Source organism: Salminus brasiliensis, chromosome 18 (assembly GCF_030463535.1).
Source record: "Salminus brasiliensis chromosome 18, fSalBra1.hap2, whole genome shotgun sequence".
NCBI classification, from domain to species: domain Eukaryota; kingdom Metazoa; phylum Chordata; class Actinopteri; order Characiformes; family Bryconidae; genus Salminus; species Salminus brasiliensis.
The window spans coordinates 13,595,477-13,616,156 of NC_132895.1; the positions used below are offsets into that span (position 1 = coordinate 13,595,477).

A 20,680-nucleotide genomic window follows, 5' to 3' on the forward strand; every position below is an offset into this window, starting at 1 on the left:
GGGGATAGAAGGGTACAAAGACCCCCAGCACTGAACTGTTGAGCAGTGGAACTGTATTCTTTAGAATGATGGATGGTGCTTCATTCAATACTTTTAGGATGAGTTGGGCAGATGAGGATGAGGTGGGATGGAGATCATCTATCATAATAACATCACTAAGGCTCTTCTCGCTTAATGCAATCAAATTCTCACAGCAGTGCCTCAAAATCTAGTAGAAAGCCTTGCCTGGACAGTAGAGACAGTTACTCCAACAAAAGCAGGATAAACTCTTTTTTAATACCCTTGCTGTCAGAAGAAACAATAGAATGAGTAGATGTCCCAATAACTTTGTCCATGTAACCACCATCATTTTGACCACCATCACTTATTTAACATGGTACATCTTATTACTGTTATTACCAGCCCAATCCTAGTAGATTCTAAATAAGTCATTAAGTAGTTATGTAGTAATAAATGAATAATAACAACCCAAAGGATAGTAGAACCAAGTCTATGGGACCACAGAGGTCAGCCTCACCCCAAAAACTGCATGCTTGAGGGTCCTAGTGAGATGATTCGGGAGGCGAGGCCCTCTCCCTCCACCAGAGGAGGAGGGGTGGTGAGCTTCTGTGGTTTGACCAGACGGCAGGTGATGCGTGTGGGAGCAGCACAGGTGCGTGGAGGGATGATCACTCGCAGGCCATTGTGTCTACTGCCACGCATAGACCCGCCCCTTGCGTCTACCATGAAACTGACCAGAAACCTGTGAATGAAGCAGCCATCAGTCAACCGCAGAAATCATGTCTGAATGCTCTCAAAGACTGAATGAATAGTAGTGAATAGGAGGTAATTATGTCCAATGTAAACAAAACATACATAGGTCTCACACACAGTCAAACCCATTTAAAACGGTATTTAGGTTTTTAAGAGGTCGTTCAGCAAAAAACTCAAACTGGTCAATTGTTTTTGTTACTATACATTTGCTTCTTCAGCTCTGCACTGAGGCTATGAGGCTAATATAGCTAAAAAGTAAAGGTAGCTTATACCAGAGAACTTGTAGAGAGAATTACCACTTGAGCATGTCTTAACATTGCATCAGCTGGCCAGGATGTTAACTGCCAGCCATAGTCACCACCAAACAAAGCTGCTGTAACCTAACTGGCCGCAACGTTCAGCGTCAGCTTGCCAACCAATCAGCACTTAGTAGCATTAACACTAGCGTCTCTAATGCCCAAAATTCATTTGCTGTAACAGCGGTTACACACATCATTAACTTGTAAACAGTTTTCAGCTGTTTAGCTCCATTTACTCCCATTCATTGAGAACTCTATTGTGGGCTTCCTCTGACATTTTGCACTCATTTTTAATAAAATGGGGTAAACAGGACGTGTCCAGACTCTCCATAAACTGGCTCTCCTCATACTCTTTTTATGCCGCATTATACTAGAATTAGTATGTTTTGCTCCTGGGCTCCCCCTACTGTTGCAGAGTGTAATGCACTTTTACACCACTGCCATAAATACAAACTGGTCCCAAAAAGGTCATAAATACATAAGCTCCCCCTCTTTAAGCTGTACACATGCATTTAATGACAAGCTGATCTGAGGCGAAAGGAACATGCTGACTGATGCCAACATTTTTTACAGAATTTTATACAAATATGGTTATGCAATATTACACAGTTCTGGCAATAGGTCTTGTGCAGCTCCACCAAAGTTACAGACAATGGAGCATCAGCATGATTCTGAAACTGCCTTTTTAGGGTACTATAGCTACAGTACATATGGTTGTGTTAATTGGCATTGTTAAAACTGCATCATTAAAATCATAATATGTTCCCTCAAACCACATACATTTGCAAAGCCTCTCATGGTTCCTGATTTAGCCAGACACACAGCTATGAATAAAAAAGGAGAAATCATTGTAATCAGTTTTGTTTGAAGGAAGTGTGTCATAATTAGGGATGCGCCGATCTGGCTTTTTCAGTTCTAATACTGATACAGATACATAAACTTTGCATATCAGCCGATACCCAATACCGATCCGATACCATTGTTGAATTCATAAACTGCATACCTCACCATGTGGGATCAGGATTTGACTTTGTCATACACACAAACAGTAATTACTTTTATTTTTAAATATTTAGGGGACTTCAAAATAAAAGTTAGCAGTTTAACCTGAGAATAAATAAGTAACTTGGTCAAACATACAAGCAGAAATCAAAAACTGCAAACATGTAAACATTTAGTGCAGTCTCATACCAACAACTAAAGTGAAAGGATCGGTTCCATGGATTGGCCTAATCCAATTGACCCGATCCAGCTAATTTTGTTAATATCGGGACCGATATCCAATCATAATACCGGATTGGTGCATCTCTAGTCATAATACAGACATGCATGGCTCTAATAGGCAGAGTATCGACTTTGATTACTTGTTAGCCATATTAGCCTCCTGGCTCCAGTGCTTTACCAAGTCAAGTAAAGGGACTATGGTTTAAATTTGTCTAAGGCACAATTTGTCTATGCATGTTTAGTCTAAGGCACAGACTAGCAGTGCCTGCTGAAGGTGACTGTACGGGAATCCACTGACCCAGTGTGGATGGGGCTGGCCACTGGGCTAACGTTGTCTGAGGTTTCTGTGGCTGGACTACTGGGGATCAGAGAGTCCTCATCATATTCTTTAGGCAGAGGGACAGGGGTGTGCTGCAGACACACAGAACACCACACATTTACATACATGAACACACACACAAAAAGAGCACAAAACATGGTCTCGTGTGAGAAAGGGAGTCAAAAGAAAGCATGATCTGATATCTGCTGTTCTACTGCTGAACGGGTCTTCAAACCAGTACCTGGTCCAGCATGACTGTCTCTGGAGATACACATGGAATTCTGGGAATAGCAGGTGAGTAGGGTCTAAAGAGAGGTAAACAGACAATCATTCACAGAACTGCTATCTCTGATCTAATCAAATATCTCTAACAAATAATGACTGATTTGGACATTTTACTTTAAGGACATATTGCAATGCGGACTGGAACAATCTGTATACATGTCTTTTGTAAAACACACAACTCTGAAGACTTTTCAGGGGTCAAATGCCTTTTGCAAGTATGTCTAGAATTGATTTAAAGATCCATTAGCTGTTGAGGGCCCAGTGATTTAAGGCTTACGTCGTGCCAAGCCCACTCTCAAAGTCCCGCAGAGACTTCTTTGGTGAAAGGAAGTCATCATCCTGATCCTTCAGGTCATCCAGCTTTAGGTATCGAGCACCATCCATCCCCAGCAGCTCGTCACCTACACACAGCACAAGGCAGACGTCAGCCCCCAAAAGAATGGAGGATGAAGGAGAGTGAGAGAGCTCAGCGAGAAGACGAAAGAAAAGAGAAAGGAACATGAGCCACGGTTTAGGAAGAGCTTAACTGGCGTTCACCATTATTCAGCGTTCACCATTCACCATCTTTTTTTTTTTTTTTTTTTAGACACAAGCACACACAACCAATTTTAGTGCCATCCAAGCAATGGAGTCATACACACACACACAGAGCCAATGGAAACCATGGAGGAAATCAAGACCCAATCAGACAGTATGGTGTTGTTACTGCTACGTTGGTGAGCATGCTCAGTAGAGAGATGGCCTCACGTGCTTCCTCTGCATTCAAGAGAGATTTGTTCCTGTTATTGGAGGGTTTAATCATGAGGGTTTGACGGCGAGTACACAGCCATTTCCTAGGAGTTCTCTGCTGAGTCAAATGATGGTCATTAGTCAGTTACTTTGTTATTCAGTGAGTGGTCTATTTACTGCCAGATCTGCAGCGGTGGGATAAAGACAAAAACCCTCTTATAGACCTTTCCACTCAGTCCTGTGAATGATGCCCCCCACAAACAAATGTTAGTGCTGATAAAGAAAAAAGCAGGTTGTGACCACATGGTGATGAAGAGCCGACGACATCGTCGTAAAACTGAGAGACAGATCCCAAACCAGGACAGAAAAAAATCAGTGTCAGACGGAATGAGAGCGCTTGAGATGGAAGCACACATTCACGAACGACCCACAACTGGACAACCAAGGCAGAGAGAGGGAGACGCTCCTACCTAATGTTAGCTGCGCAACTCCTGGAGAAGAGATGGAGAGAGTGCGGTTCAGGATAGATTACTAGCATAAAGAATTGTGAGTGACACTGTATGCCAGGTTTAGACTTTTGCATAGTAATCATTTGTTGTATCAGAACACTGTAACTCAATTTATGGGGGATTTATGCCATTTTAAAACTCTTATATCGTACAAGCATTTTGTAAGAAACGAACTACTAGAAAGTCTAAAAGTAACTGGAACAAAGTTTTCTAACTTTACATTAACATATTCAGGTTTTCTCCTATAAAGTTAACATATTGGTGGTTTTCTTACAACAGGAACAATATCATCACTGTCCACAAAAATATATCCTTTCAAAAATATATCCTTTACATCTTGTGAAAATGACTATAATAAAATTTGTTTGCATTCACTTACATTAAAAGTGAAATGGGCCCTTGACCTGCCTGTATTTTCCTTGGTATAGTTGAACAATAAGACATAAAAGTGACACACTGTGAATCTCAAACACTGTTGTGTCTTCCCTCAAAAGACAATCCAGCATAACCAAAACTGGGCTGGAAAACTGGCCAGATCCAAAACCCCAAAACTGTTACATAGCAGTCTTGACTCATTATATTTACACCCCCAAAGTTTACATATACCCAGCACACTAATGAAAGCCAAAGCTAGCAAAGCCTGAAACATGTGGCTGATTTAGAGAGCAGCTTATCACCTCCAGACTCTGCTAGTTATGGGAATACAGGTTACTTCATGAACCAGACCTCTTGACCACAGCTTTTCCTGTGCCAGTGTCCGCAGAAGCAAAGGCTAAAAAGCAACACTGTCAGATGCTAACATTTACCATCCATTCTCTCCAACGTCTGCTCCTTCTAAAACAAACTGGACTACCTCAGATGTTTACCAAACTGGAGCTAAACACACATTAGAACAGAAAGCGGTGGCTAATTTTTAATGGACTCAAGCAAGCTAAACCTGGTAAAATGAAGAATGCTAATTGGACAGTCAGAGGATAGCAACACTATCTATGTTACAGTTTTGAAACTATTGTATAATATGCGGCTGCTGTGAGCCATCATGATCGTAGTGACATAATGCAGTCAATACAATCTGAACTTATCAGTTCTTTTTGTGAGCTTCATTCTGAGGCAAAGTAACAGGGTTGTAAACAGGCTTCTGAGTATTTTTGCCCCAACTAAAGTCACATACTTACTATTTATACATCAAAGAATAAAACTTACAATGCTAAATATAATATCTAATAATGTATAAATGTATTCTATGACACCTGAACATTTGCCCTCTCTTGTAAAGTAAGCATTTAGGGCATGTTTAGGATATCTGCTGGTTGCATTGTCTTCTTCTGGGGTGTCAGTGTGGCTGAGGGAAAGTGCAGCTTTAATATGACACTTTCCTGCAGTAATCCTTCCAGCACAAGCCCAACTGACTCAGCAATACCCACCTTCATCCTCTGACACATCCAAGATCTCATCCACCGTCTCCGGGAAACTCATACGATGCTTCTCTGTGGTGATCTGAGCAGGAAGGAGAGAGGGAGGAAGGAAGAGAGAGACACATATGAAAAACAATGCAGAAGGAACGTGCCAAAGAATGACAGGAGAGGACAAGATCGTATCTCATATCTGACTTATATCTCTGCCCACTTTTGAAGGGACCTTTCAGATAACAATCAAGTAACAAGAATGCGGTGCATTAACCGTGGAGCAGTCTCTCACCGCAGACACAGATTCCTCAGTCACCAGTTTCAGCACATCAATGACGGAGATATAGCCTAGCCGCTTAGCGATGCCCAGGGGCGAGGTTCCGTTCTGCCACAGATAACACACACACACACACACACACAGAACATCTGTCTCTGATAACAATTCACAGCAGCATCACAACAACACCCCTGTCTCAGGAGGAAAGGATCCAAGCCCTCGAAAACTTAGATGGGTCACACAGACATTTAATACTGGAGCCCCCAACAGATTTAGCTCGCTGTGGCAAGCTAACTTCAGCGAGATAGCTGCTAAAATATAGAAAAAAACATAAGTATATAAATATAGTAAGCATAAGTTTACTCTGATGCTCATTAACATTTTTAAGCATGTAATTGAGACAGCCAGGCAAAGCTAGGCTGAGTATGGGAGAATACAGACGAGGTATTGGAGAACAGAATGTATATAAACAGGCTTCATACAGTGGTGATCTCGTTGGGGAGGGCGCCGTGTTTCAGGAGAAGAGTAACAATATCCGTATGACCCTGCTGAGCTGCCTGATGAAGAGGTGTGTAGCCCACCTGAGAAAGAAGGCATACAGAAAAACAAAAAGGGAGTCAGGGTGAGTGGTTTTAATGCTGGTAAACATAACTGTACTTTACAGAATCACAGTAATCTTGATTAGAAAAAAAAAGCAACACATTTCATGTAATAGGAGCAGATGTACTACAGTACACACTGCACACAAACAGAAAAGTAAAAAAAATACTGTATTTTACATTTTCCATAAAGTTAGTATGCAAGTCTGTCTATACTATTCCTAATAATTCTGTTATATAAGAATGCATCCTCTGTACGTTCTACTTTATGAACAAGTTGTAGTTCATAATCATCACCTTGAATCAAATCAGCAATCTCCTAAATATAAGGCTAATATTTAGATGGCTGTACCATTTGAGAGTGTGTTTTTTATTTTAGAAATCATTGCACTCATTAAACAAGACCTTTCCAGCTATAACAACTAGTCATCTGTAATTAGCATGAGCTGTAAGGCACCTGAAATTTCATTCATGTTGTGTCTTAGCAAAACATTAGGATTTATAAAAAAAAACTGTAGCACATACTGACACAGTTAGTCAACTTTAAGAATTAGCAACAAAAAATTGACAAAATGTTAGCTAATGTTACACTAGTTTATTAGTTATCTTAATAGCTAGTTTCACTGTGCTAACTTTTGAAACTACTGTATACATTGTTTTATAGAATCATGTACAGGCAGACAAATATCTTATGAAGACATTTTTAGGACTTTACAGACAAATTTGTAGTTATATTTATAATGTCCTGAGTATTATTTATTAATGTTTTTTATTGTTGTCTTTGTATTCGTCTGTATTTCTGTAAAGAAGCTTTTTTTGCTAAAGTGTAAAAGGTCATATACAAATATATTTGCTTTGCCTTGCCCATGACGTATTAATACAACGAACTTAGCTTACAAGCTTAAGCTTAGCTCTATTGCTTAAAGATTTGTATGATAGCATTTCTTACAATTTTGTCTTGACTAAAATTAATGAGGTATCACATTTATGTCATTTCTTCATACAATAAAGTCAGTGTGGTGTTTGTAGGTGGAGAGTCCCTACTAGGATCAAGCTGTAGGGGCCAGCAGTTAAACAGTTTTGGAGGCAGCAGTTAAATGGATACTCTGGAGAGACTTTAAAACACCCTTCTGATGATGCATCTTGAAGGCGGAAGGATCTTTTGCAAAACTCCAACTGCCTCGGGGTTAATTTTTTTGGGCCCAAGTTGTTTTAGATGTGTCTTTTGTCTTTTTTCCCAACTATTTGTTGAATGCTGAATGATGTCAGACATCTACGATAATTGTTAGGAACCCAGAAAACAAAGCATTTCAGCCTTTGATTCATGCTGGTGTGAGGGTTTCCCACTTACTCTGGTCTTGCTGTTAACGTGGGCCTGCTGCTGCAAGAGGAACTTCACCATCTTTATGTTGCCATAGTGACACGCCACATGTAAGGGTGTGTATCCCATCTGAGACAGAGAATGAAAGATTAGGAGTGTTTGTAAATAAGACAGAAAGTAGGAAATGTGAGAAACAACCAAAGAAAGACTGGAATTTGATCATCCGTTTCAGTCTCCTGAGATTTCCTGGAGAGCAGGGACAGTCAATGTCGTCTGGTGCGAGAGAGCGCCTGGGGCCTGGCTTCTATTTTCAGAGCATTGATTGAGAGACAAGGCAACTCGCCAGGAGACTAGGACATACATGATAAAAGGTCAAAGGTCAAAGCAGAGCCTCTCCTGCTTTGTCATCAACTCCAAATTTCAGTGAGGCTCATTAAAAGCCACTCGCCCACTCACTCACTCAGTCACTCTCTCAGTAGGATTTTCTCACAGACACCACTTCTGTTTGACGCAGGTTTTCAGAGGCAGAGAGGTGTTCCGTTAGGAAATCTGGGGCGGATGGGTGTGTGTGATTGCGCATGTGTTTCTGTGTGCATGTGTGAATGTGTGTGTTTACCCTTGAGGCTGCATAGACTGAGGCACCCTGCTTCACCAGCATGTCTGCAATGCCCACGTGTCCCTCCTGAGCCACCAGGTGTAGAGGGGTCAGGCCGTTCTACATGAAAACATACACACATACAAAAATACTGCATTAATACCTAGCTTATTGAGCTGAAGACATTGGGCATTTCATCGGGGACTACAGATGAAAATCTCTGGCACATTAACATTGACATGGAAACTAAAATGTTAATTAATAGTCCCTGGTAAATAAATAACTAAATAAATAAATAATTTGTCTTATATATAACTAATTGTCAGAAAAAAACAATGGAAATCATGGTTTAAAAGATATTATTCTAAACTATTTTGAAGCATTTCTATTGGTCCATTTATCATGATATTTTGACACAATGTAAAGGACAATTGCCAGGTTCTCTTTATGTCAAAAAGTCAAAAACAACAAACATTTTTCAAATCAAAAGTCAAAAGCTTTTGTCAGACGTTTTTTTCAGACAATGACTATATATATATGTGCTATATTTCACATAGTCTAAGAAACCACACAAGCAAGTCACTAAAACACCAACTGCATCTCCACAGCTTAATGCTGGTGGGCTTTATACCCCTCTAACCCACACCTGGATTAGCTAGTTCTTTAAGTGTGTTTGAGGTAAATGTGTGATGATTCACTAACTGCTAACCAAACTAAAGTTCAGACTTCAGACCTGCCTTGGTTGACCAACTATATTTGTGATAACTGTGTAAACTAGAATTTATGTTTTTCCTTTAAACTTATCCTTAAGTTATTCATTTAAACTAAGCACTAAACTGAACAGGAGATACTGCAGATTTTTTCACCAACAGTGAAGACCACCCTTCCTCCTTTCCAAATCTAAACCCTGTATGATGGTGAGCAGAGTGAATGTGTGGAGAGACCTTGTTGCCCAGGTTGACGTTGGCCTGTTTGGATATGAGGAGGGCTACCATGTCGGGTCGCCCTTCCTGAGCGGCCAGGTGGAGGGGGGTGACCCCCTGCAGGGACTCAGAGTTGGCATTGGCTCCATACTGCAGCAGACTGCTGGCCACCTCCAGCTGATTCTGCTTAGCAGCAATGTGCAGAGGAGTGTAGCCATTCTGGGGAAAATTAACAGAGAGACCACCATAAACTCTGAACAGGTGAATCAATGGTTTGAGGTTGTAGAATAAATGCATACATTCGTTTTTAGGTACTTTAGGTCAGCATCCATGCTGCCTTCTAACAGTTGTTAGTATAGGGCGTATCTTACTCGGGCAGTGCTGTGTGGAGAGCCACCCTTGCTGACCAGCAGCTTGACAACATCCAGGTTATTGTGATGGACAGCAACGTGCAGAGGGGTCAGTCCATTCTGCAATGAGAGACACATGCTCTCAGTCAGTTAGCTCCCTGTCTCACAAGTTCTCACACATACACAGTACAGAGATGTTCTCAGTGCAGTGGTCTATGCAGGAGATGGCTTTACCTTTCCTGCTGCATTGGGATTGGCTCCTCGCTCCAGAAGCAACTCTGCCACATCGACCTTCCCATATTTACACGCCACATGGAGGGGTGTGAACCCTTTCTGTTGGGACACAGCCACACGTATCATCACACACCATGATCATGTGCAAAGATGGAAAAGCAAGAACATATGGAAGACAGAGGCCAAAATTATTTCGAACATGTTGATTTCTAGAGAGTGGCAACCGGCAGTCTCTGGGGTCCAAGCACTATGTGCCACTGTGGTGCCAGTAATTCACAACTAATGGGATTTTTGGACATTACTTGAATTTGCATAATTAACAATACTTTTCCACAGCAATCACCCCTTGCTATCAGACCCTGCTACAAAAGGTCTGGTTTCTGAGCTTGTATTCTTTGTCACTGCTCCTGTTTCCTACATGCAAGCAGGATAAGAAATATATCAGGCCTTAGTCACTAACCAAGAAATTTCTTCTTAAAACCTAGGCAGTTTTCACTCTGACATTTACCAGTGTGTTCTTATGTGGGGTTTGTTCAATTTAGGAGGACAGAGGACATTATAAGAGCACAATTCTGCATTTTAAAAACACCTTCACCATTGTGAATCTGACAAAAACTTAATAAACATAATTAATGAAAATTATTAGGAAGATGCGAATGAGGCACATTATTATAAAGTGGACTTTAATTTAGCTTTAATTTCCATACAGAGGTTATACTATTATTTGTGCAGGATATCTAACTACTTAAAGACGTTAGACATAAGTGAAATGATGTAAATAAATGTAATGTAATGTAAAGAGAGGCGGAACAATGTGCGTGTGTAAACTGAGCATATTATATGACACACGGAAAAACAGAAAAGAAGATCAAAAGCTCATGACCAACCTTGGTCATTTTGGTTTGCTGGGCATTGCCGTCTAAGAGAATGCGTGTGGTGTGAGCATGTCCCTCTCGGGCAGCGATGTGCAGAGGGGTGTGGCCAGCCGTGGTAGCGGAGTCAGGATTGGCCTTATGTTCCAACAGTAGCTTCACCAACTCCTTATGGCCCATCCGCGCTGCACAGTGCAGTGGAGTCTGATCATCCTGGAGACAAACAGAAAAAGAGAGAGAGAGAGAGAGAGAGAGTTGCATTGCAACAATGTTGCATTGTTATGAAACTATTTAACTGTTCTAGGAGAATGCCAGTGTAGAAAGCCTCCTCCATATGGCTCTGTTGTCCCTACCTTAGCTTTAGCGTCCACCTGGGCCATGTTCTGCAGCAGAAACTGAGCCACCTCGCAATGCCCTGCTCGAGCAGCCATGTGCAAAGGAGTCTCCACTTTCTACAGTGACATAAAGAAAACCAGCTTGAGACTATTAAAGAATGTGAACAATGAGCAGGTTGCTGTCAAACTGACTGTAGTGTCTGCTGCCAAGTTGCACTTGTAGCTTTTAAAATATGATCATGTTTTCTTTATCTGGTTTATGTGTTAATTCTGGGAAAATATTATATTTACATTATATGGACATTATATGGACATTATATGGACATTAAATGTCCAATATTATGTCCCACTGTTTGTGGACATCATAAATACAACCCTGCCAGCAGCTCTTTCTCAGACTGTCAAACAATGTAGCTTTTTTCCTTTATCAAAGACATCTGAAGAAAGCAGACGGCATGCAGGAGTGATGAGAAAAATAGCTCAACTGAGGTAGGGCATTTAGATAGCCAGCTAAAGTTAAATTTAGCTTTTAGCTTGTCTGCCTCCTCAGCTAACAAGACATTTCTGCCATTCTTTCCACTGTAATAATGGTTTAAAGACAGTTAAAACAGTCATAATCCTGCAGTGTGACATTTTTATGACTCTTTGGCTTTATTCTGCATTCACCAGCTAGCATAACCAAAGAAATGTTCAAACAGCCCACTCCCAAAATTCCACCCCCTAAGCAGCAGTAGTTTTGTTTAGGTACACCAGATGAAGTGATGGTTGAAGTCACCACATCTGGCCAGGCCAGGCCAGACTGTCCCCCTAACTTACGTAGAGTATTCATTTTGGATGGATTGGGTGATTTGGGAAACATAGGCCTACTCACCACGTTAGATGCATTGGGGGAAGCTCCTCTCTGTAGCAGACTCTTCACTATGTTGAGGTGCCCCATGAATGCAGCTACGTGGAGTGGAGTTAGACCAGACTGAGAAAGAACAACGTACAGATGAGCCACAATAAGCACAATGTGTTGGGGAGAGTGAAACACAAAGCTTTCTCTGGGGAGGCTTAGTTGTAACTAATGTGTGTTAAACCAACCCTGCAGTGTGGAGGCTGTACTTCAAGCCTGGCTTGCTCTTACTGTGAGTTGTTTACATGCTTCAGAATGGGTCAGCCCTCTATGACAGACACTGAGAGGGACATTAAAATAATACTGGCATGATTTATGTGACTTATTCACACAACCGGTCAAATTTGAGAATATTGCAAAATAAGAAGATGACCAAATTTAAACTATATTGGTATAAGTATTGGGACACCTGGTCATTCATTGTTTCATCCGAAAATATAGTATAAGGCCACCACGGTCCAGGGAAGGCTTTCTACTAGATTTTGGAGCATTGCTATGAGGATTTGCCTGCATTAAAGCGCGTTTGTAAGGTCAGGATGTTGACCACTGTGCCAATAGGTTTATGTTTATCTGCTCCAGAGAATCCTATTCTATTGGCAACACTTATTTACAGGGATTCATAAGTTGTGTGTTCACATTTGCACATTTGTGTCAGCAATGGGTGCAACTTAAAGTTGCTGAATGGATTCATTAAAATGTTTGTCCACAAACATTTAGACATACATTATACATTCAAGTTCTAGTGTGTCCCACTATTCCCTAATACATACTTCGCCTGTCAATAAAAAAATATTATCCACAACAGCACATAACAAAGGTCTGTATGATGTTGCTTCAGCAGCAGCAATGATATCTGACCTCAGTCACTGCCTCCAAAGATGCTGAGTGCTTGAGTAGAAGGTCCATGGAGCGCATGTGGTTCTTCTTACAGGCGATGTGCAGAGGAGTAAAGCCATTCTGACAGAGCAAAATGCTACAAGTCAGCAAACCCATACAGCACAACCTACAGAGTACCATACCAATAGCTGACCGAAATTGAATGGAGCTGAGAAGAAGAGAGCCAGACTGACCAGGGCTCGAGCATTGGCTTTGGCCCCTTTGTCCAGCAACACCTTGGCCATGCGGTGGTGGCCACAGTGTGCTGCTACATGCAGTGGCGTCAGGTGGTCCAGAGTGATGTCATCGATCTCAGCGTTGTACTGCAGTAGCTGTCGCACGCAATCCATGTGATCACCCTGTGCTGCCATGTGGATGGGAGACAGGCCGTTCTGTGGGAGGAGACCAGAGACAGGCCAGATCAGTAGAGTGCAAATCTTCTGCCAAGAGCCTAATCTATCAGGAGATAGCAGTTTGAATAGAGGTACTCTATTTTTAGATGTAATTGGTCCAGGACTGGATGCAATTGTGTGTCTGGGACACTAACGCAAATACAGCCGGCAAATCAGAACCTTTGATAAGGAGCACCTAAAACTGGACCGTCACATCTTCTCAAGGCCATCTGGCCCTGTTATTCTCCCACAACATATGGTCTTACTGCTGAGTCACCTTAGTTTTGGCCTGGATGGGAGCTCCCTGGTCCAGGAGGATCTCAATGACTCGCACGTGGCCGTTCCTGGCTGCACAGTGCAGTGGGGTCAGCTCGTCCTGAAAGAAAATGAAAAGGAACCGCGAAAAGACATTTACAGGGGAAAATACTGCAGTCCTTTCCTCCACATCTTCACTGCATCGTTCCTTGGGGAGCAAAAGCCTTTGTATGTACACACTGACAGGACAGTCCCACTGGACATCATGCTAAAAGCAAGTGTGTGTGTGTGCCGTGCCTCGTAATCAATCATTACAATGCACCACTTGGCATTTGAATCTTGGCTTTTACCATGAGAAAATACCTGATTTCCTCCCATGAGGAGATAAATAGGTCACCCTCTGTAAGCTAGACATAAATAACCCAGCAGTCTGCTCTGCAGAAATTTCACACTGTATCTGATAATTAAGCTCGCTGTAAGATTGTGTGTCCCAGTATTGGAGGAATAAGCAAAAAGGGATACAGTACCTTGGTCCTGGCGTCAATCTGAGCTCCTCTGTCCAAGAGCAGTCGAACCATGATCACATTCCCCCTCCTGGCAGCAATATGCAACGGAGTGATGCCATTCTGAGAATAACCACAAAGAGAGGACAAAAGAGCAGGTTCATTTCATCTCCTGTTATAATTCAACTTGAACGCCTGGTTAGTACACAATATGCATTTGAAATGCAAACTGTTCAATAAAACTAATGGATATTTAGTGACAGGTAGAGTGGCCAAAACTCGTTTCAAAGTAATGATCAGTAGATGAGTGACTCAAGTAAAACAAGTACTTTTTACAGGCAAATTTCACTGTGTTGCCAAAGTAGAAACAATGTAATAATACCCTCAAATGTCAGTCATTTGAGAGAATGTAACTGTGTTGCCTAAATAAGTAGTAAAGGTACACTACATTGATTTTGTCAGAGAAAATGTACATATTTGTTCATAACTTTCTGGACTCATAACTTCTCTTTAAAACAAAAACATGCACTTCAGCTTTGGTGTTCAGGAAGTTGAAGCAACATCAAATAAATCTGAATATAACTAAAATAAAAGAACCACAACCGAATATTTACTACCGAACTGGTACTGAAGACAAACCGTACCGTGCACCGCCCCCTAAGCCTTGCCCCCAATTCTGCAGCATAGCTAATAATTGGTGCCTCAATTGTGCTGCAGAATGGCAAAGGTGGCAAGGGAGGCGAAACACACTCTCTCTTACCGATTCTCCATTGGAAACCTGCACTGATTAAGGACATTTTTATACTTATCCCGAATACATTAGTATAGTACAAGACTGATTCTGGACTTGTTTGGGAGAGGGGCTCATTATCACTGGTTTGCTTTCACACAGAAGAATTAGATTCAAACTGTGGATCGGTTGCACAATTTTGAACGGCACTTTTTGGCATACATTTTTGCAAAATGGTAGGACCTTCGTTCAGCCGGTTCTCGCTTTACATTATTTTCTTCACATTCAAACATTTTTAGTCATGGCATTTCATTGTGCACAAACACCTACAAACAAGGAGCCCTTCTTATAGGAGAAGGTTTGCAGCCATGTAGGCAAGTCGACAAGTCAAAGCAGCCATGTGACAAAATGAACATATCATGCAACCCTACATGCAGTGCCGGGAGCAGATAGCTTCCACAGGTGCATCAGGGTCTGTTTAAAGAGTACCCTAGACCACAGATTTCAGAAGGGCAAGAGATCAGTTCTCAAAAACAGACTCAAAACCAGTTTTCACACAAGCACTCCCGGGTCCAGAAAAAAACGTCAGTGTGGAGCAGAGATGGGAGAAGATGGAGACACAGCAGCAGACTAATTGACAGAGGACTGGAAAGTCCATGGACTGAAGCTGAAAGGACTGAAAAGTCTGGCCTTAGTTTCTGCATGGCTGCTGAAAAGCATCATTTGAGTTGTTTTCATATTGGGTGGGAGAATATAAAGATGTCTCCTGCACTCTTACTTTCTGCCTCAGCATTCTCCTTTGCCACAAATACTCTTGAGGGCAAGTATAAAAGCACCAGGTGAAAAAACTGCAACTACCTAAGTCTGTAACTTACAGAACTGCAGCAGAACGTTTTACTGGTAGATCCAGTGACTATCAGCACTGGAAATTGGGCTAAAATGAAATACTAATACACTATTCAGATATGAAAAAGGAAAAGAGACATTCATACTGCTTATGACTACATTCATACCGCTAACGACTACATTCATACTGCTTACAAGTACATTAATATTGCTAATGACTACATTTGTACTCCTAATGACTAAATTCATACTGCTAACGGCTACATTCATACTGCTAATTACTACATTCATAGTGCTAATGACTAAATTCATACTGCTAACGGCTACATTCATACTGCTAACGACTACATTCAACTACCGTTAATGACTAACTTCATACTGTTAGTGACTAAATTTGTACTGTTAATGAACAAATTCATACTGCTAAAAATATAATTCATTATAAAATCTATAAAACAATCTGACAACAGCATGAATCATTTGTCTTTACAGTAGAGCACAAGGTTGAGGTTGTAACCCACTGTAAAAAATGTTGAGCACTGCTGCATGTGGAAATCATACCCGATGGCATGGAGAACCCACCTTAGGTGTGAAGTTCACATTGGCTCCTCTGTTTAACAACAGCTGTGCAACACTCAAATTCTCATAATGTGCTGCAATGTGGAGTGGAGTAAAGCCGGTCTACAGGGAGAGAGAACAAGGGGATAAGAGAATAAGTCAGAAAGAGGTATTCAGAGGCAGAAACAGAGAAGGGAGGGAGAGAGAGAGTGAGAGAGATGATACTTTAAAATGGGAATTTTAAATGCGAAACAGTAAACTGATACTGATTATTTATTAATGAGATCATACACAGGACAAGCATCAAGCAGCGTTATATTTCATACATTTATGTGTCAGCATCAGTGATTACACCCTAAATACACCTGTTTTAGGCTAATTCATCAATGTCATATGAACCGTCTATAAATATTGCTGCAGAACTGCTGTTCTGATGAGGCACATTATGAGTCATAATCCATCATCATACACTGAGTGGGATAAGCCCTCCCTTAATTACAAACACACACACACACACACACACTGGTTCTACCTTGCTGAGGACGTCTGGGTTGGGGTCGTTCTGCAGCAGCACAGCTGCAGTGCGTGTGTCGTCGTTGCGGGCGGCAATGTGGAGGGCGGGCAGGCGCACTTTGCCTTTAGTGCCATAGTTAATAAGGAGAGCCACCACGTTCTCATGGCCCTGCTGCAGAGCCACGGCCAGCGGCGTGAAGCCGTCCTAACACGTGCCACAGAGGAGAGGCGGTGGTTAGAAAAGAGAGTGGTAACACTGTGGTTTGGCAGTTCACTGTAGCTGCTTTATAGATGCTCTGCTTGTCTTTAAATGACATTCAAACAGGGACATACACAAGATTCTCAAATGTTAACTGCATTTACCAGGTGCTCTTATCAAGCCCAAAAAATACTCTTTAATCATGCTACCAACATAATTAATTGTAGCATTAGAAGCAGGAAATGTACTGACACAAATGTAATATTACAGAAATGATCAAACACTTTATTACATTTTTAGATGATTACAATATTGTATTAGGAAAAAAACAGGGAATAATAATAAATAATCAAAATATATAGCAAAATGGATAACACTGCCATTCTACAGAAATTCCCTGTCCTGCTAAACACTCATAAGACACTCTTACGGCCAAAAAGACACTCCTAATTTTCAAACTTGGACCATTTCAGCATTTTTGCATTTATAAAAATGTCAAACAAACTTATACCCCTCTAATTGGCCCCAAAATTAAAAAGTACACAAAAGAATCAGGCCAACAGACCTGCTCATTCATCATTTCCTCCAAAATCAAGGGTAATAAAAAATAGTTTATCCTGCTTTTGTTGCAGTAATTCTCTCCACTGTCCAAGGGAAGGCTTTCTACTAAGTTTTGGAGCATTGCTGTGAGTATTTGATAGCATACAGCAACAAAAGAGAGTTAGTGAAATCAGGATGTTGGCTAATCACCACCTCACCTCATCCCCAACTTCCCAACTCATACTAGATGGAGCACCATCATTCCTGAGAATACTGTTCCACTACCCCACAGTTCAATGCTGGGGGGAGGCTTTATGGTGCTACTACTCCAACAGCACCAATAAGCTGCTAAAAACATTATGGCTTCATGAATTGATCATTGATCAAAATTATTACTGTATCACTGTACTGTATAATACTGAATATTATATACCCTGTTGTCCTTTTATAAGCAGTAGCCTTTTAATCAAGATCATGTTTTATCTTGATTAGCTTGTGGCCTATTGCTGTAATAAGACAGCTCTCTTAGCGAGAACACACAAAGCCAGGGTCAGATGTTCTAGTGAAGATGCTATGTGCTGGAAGGTTGTGTCTGTGTTTGTATGCTAAGCCTCAAGCTCTCTTAACCATAAATGAAGACTGGGGATGCTTCCATTCCTTTCACAATGACTAATTCAATCAGACCATCATATGAACCACAAAGTAATTGTACTGAAACCACCTATGGAGATAATATGACCTCAGTTCATTTGTGGGTCCATTTAGAGAGGTGAATCTGAGGTCATTTGATGTGTTTATCTATGCAAAGAAAACTATGACTCAGCTGACTCAGAGATCACTTGAAACACTGAAATAATCCAAGTGTGAAAACACCTTAATTGCCCTTGACCGAGGGTGAGACTGCACTGTACTTACAACTGCAACTAGCTGTTCTAGATTAAAGCATCTCTTCAAAACATCCATTTACAACAACTACCTGGTCTGATTTAGCAATGCAAAATAAACTTTGTTCATTAGTAAAGCATTCTGTCACTCACCTCTGTTGGAAGGCTCTGATTGGCTCCATTTTCCAACAGAAACTTCACCACCTCCAAGTGGTTCTCCTGTGCTGCCATATATAAGGGACTGAAACCTTTCTGCAAAGGTGAGATGAATGAGAAATTCTCCATTAGTGCATTTTCTGGAGCTTATGTACCAAGTTTAATCCCAGAAGCCCATTTATGTTGTTCAGATACTGACCTGTGATTGGGCATTGACATTGGCACCATAATGGACTAGTTCAGCTACAACTTTCTCTTGACCAGCCAGTGCAGCAATATGTAGGGCAGTATTCCCTTTCTGTGGGGAAACACAGTTAGCTACACCTTCGTTGGTGAACATTTTATTCATAGGCTTTCAGTTTCACCGTCTATGCTTTTGCTCATTTACTCTTATAATAGAGGTGCTATTGGAGTAATGCTATAGGAGAACATTCATTGAAGACCATTTAAATGCATAGTCCTTTAAAGAACCACTTTTCTTGAAGAACCTTTTTGAACTTTGGACCTCCATGTACACCAGTTAAATTAACCACATCTTCAAGACAGAAAGCACTTAGGACTTGATATTGTTAAGAGTGTACTGTATGGTTACAAGTGACAGGGCAGTTGTAGGATACCTTTGTGGTGGTCTCTAGGTCAATCCCATTGTGTAATAGCTCCAACACCATCTTAACATGGCCTTCCTTCGAAGCCAAGTGCAACCCGTTGAGTCCATTCTGTCAATAAGAAGGCGAACAAGAATTGTTTAGAACCCTATCTCCAAAAACAGACACATCTATACCTCTGCCTGTCCCACCTATCCATCATCTGACTCAGGAAGAGAGCACAAAAGAGAGAGAGAGAGAGAGATAGGGGGAGAGAGACAAGCTAAAAATATCTGGCTAAAGCAGGAGCAAGTGAGGCCTCTCATTAAAGTGTGTGGAAATAGAGTCATGCTCATTTATGGGAGGTAACAGACAAGCCTGAAGCCGGTTTCATCTGTGGATAGTGAGTGGGATAAGCTGATCAGTGACCAGTGCAGTATTGGATTTCTCCAGGATTTCTTCGTAAACTGGATAAGTTAAGCCAAAAGTGAAAGCCAGTTATACCCACAGTGGAGTGACCGCGTTGTTACTTCACTCAAACAGTAGCTTAAGTAAAAGCAGCAAAATAGTAGCTTTAGAGAAGACAACTTGAATAGTAGAGCAAAACTATCATTTCAAAATACTGTTTCACTAAATCTAGGCTACAATCCAAGTTTTGGGAGTTTCACATAATTTTCTAAATTCTAAAAAAAAACAAGATCAAATGAGATCTAGTACACTGTGGCACATATACACTATTATAACTGAGTTTGATTGACAGAGTCTCCACACATCACTGTGTGCTCTTTAGGAACAAACAATGGCTGTGTTGGAAACTAGAGGTAGTTGACTTGATGCCTTGTTGCCCATGCTGTCTCACAAGTCTGAAAAGCAGTGTAGATGAAGGTCTCTGTAACCTAATTTTGAAGGCAGCAATACGTCCCAACATTGCAGAGAAATCGACTGCTCACTGCTAGACACAAGCAATTATCTGTGTTAGTTAGCCATTAGCATTTTCACCAAATAAAACAGAAGGCTAGGCATGAATGAGTTCCTGCCTTCCTGCCTCAGAATTCTCTCTGAGTATGCAGCAACTCTTATGTTCCAGACACAGCAAATATCAATTTAAAGCAGCATTATGGAAGAATAGGTATTTCTCGCTCCTGGGCAAGGGGAAAGTGGAATTCACGCTCTGAGCCATCCCCTACCCCCATCTAATAAAGACACACTAACATGCATTTCTGGACAAGTGGGGAGATACAGAACCGTCACTGAAAGTGAAAGAAGCATGTGGACTGAAGCAGTAGTGTAATATTATAGGATTGTACGCAAATATCTTGGTTTACGTAGCATTATGTCGTTCTCATGAGCGTCATCCTGACCACTTTATTAAAAGTCCCTTTTACAATCAGTAGAGAATCACAATTATTTTAAAGCTATTGTTTTAAGGTAAATGCTACATAATGTTGCTTTAATGATTCATATGATTTATTCAACCAGAAAACAACATTTGGGCACTAACACAAGCTAATGGACCTAGCTGGCAGTTGGAGCTAGTTACACTGTACCTGATTCTTTTCAGATTTTACAGTAAAATAAAGTCCAACAACTGATTTGTGTATTTTGTAGGAAAACATTTTTCAGACAGGCTGTCTAGACATCAGAATTTCTCATAATCTGGGAATGCGCTAATATAGGAAGTCTTCAATGACTCTGTATGGGATTAGATCCAAAGCTTTG

General features: G+C 41.1%; 1 protein-coding gene across 5 annotated transcripts in view; it reads right to left on the bottom strand.

The window, feature by feature from the left end:
• Positions 1 to 20,680, bottom strand: part of ank1b (ankyrin 1, erythrocytic b) — a 103,566-nt gene that overhangs the window by 28,857 nt on the left and 54,029 nt on the right. For 4 of the 5 annotated variants that reach the window (XM_072661921.1, XM_072661920.1, XM_072661917.1 and 1 more), the window contains exons 3-27: positions 18,995 to 19,093; positions 18,577 to 18,675; positions 18,375 to 18,473; positions 16,618 to 16,803; positions 16,110 to 16,208; positions 13,976 to 14,074; positions 13,471 to 13,569; positions 12,996 to 13,193; positions 12,784 to 12,882; positions 11,902 to 12,000; positions 11,049 to 11,147; positions 10,711 to 10,908; positions 9,824 to 9,922; positions 9,611 to 9,709; positions 9,261 to 9,458; positions 8,338 to 8,436; positions 7,752 to 7,850; positions 6,284 to 6,382; positions 5,817 to 5,909; positions 5,543 to 5,615; positions 4,080 to 4,100; positions 3,158 to 3,281; positions 2,837 to 2,900; positions 2,575 to 2,687; positions 518 to 742 (exon numbers count right to left, since the gene is read on the bottom strand). In XM_072661921.1, coding sequence (XP_072518022.1) covers positions 518 to 742; positions 2,575 to 2,687; positions 2,837 to 2,900; positions 3,158 to 3,281; positions 4,080 to 4,100; positions 5,543 to 5,615; positions 5,817 to 5,909; positions 6,284 to 6,382; positions 7,752 to 7,850; positions 8,338 to 8,436; positions 9,261 to 9,458; positions 9,611 to 9,709; positions 9,824 to 9,922; positions 10,711 to 10,908; positions 11,049 to 11,147; positions 11,902 to 12,000; positions 12,784 to 12,882; positions 12,996 to 13,193; positions 13,471 to 13,569; positions 13,976 to 14,074; positions 16,110 to 16,208; positions 16,618 to 16,803; positions 18,375 to 18,473; positions 18,577 to 18,675; positions 18,995 to 19,093 — 2,879 coding nt within the window. The remainder of the gene's footprint in view (positions 1 to 517; positions 743 to 2,574; positions 2,688 to 2,836; positions 2,901 to 3,157; positions 3,282 to 4,079; positions 4,101 to 5,542; positions 5,616 to 5,816; positions 5,910 to 6,283; positions 6,383 to 7,751; positions 7,851 to 8,337; positions 8,437 to 9,260; positions 9,459 to 9,610; positions 9,710 to 9,823; positions 9,923 to 10,710; positions 10,909 to 11,048; positions 11,148 to 11,901; positions 12,001 to 12,783; positions 12,883 to 12,995; positions 13,194 to 13,470; positions 13,570 to 13,975; positions 14,075 to 16,109; positions 16,209 to 16,617; positions 16,804 to 18,374; positions 18,474 to 18,576; positions 18,676 to 18,994; positions 19,094 to 20,680) is intronic. The other variant, XM_072661918.1, reaches the window with a different exon arrangement.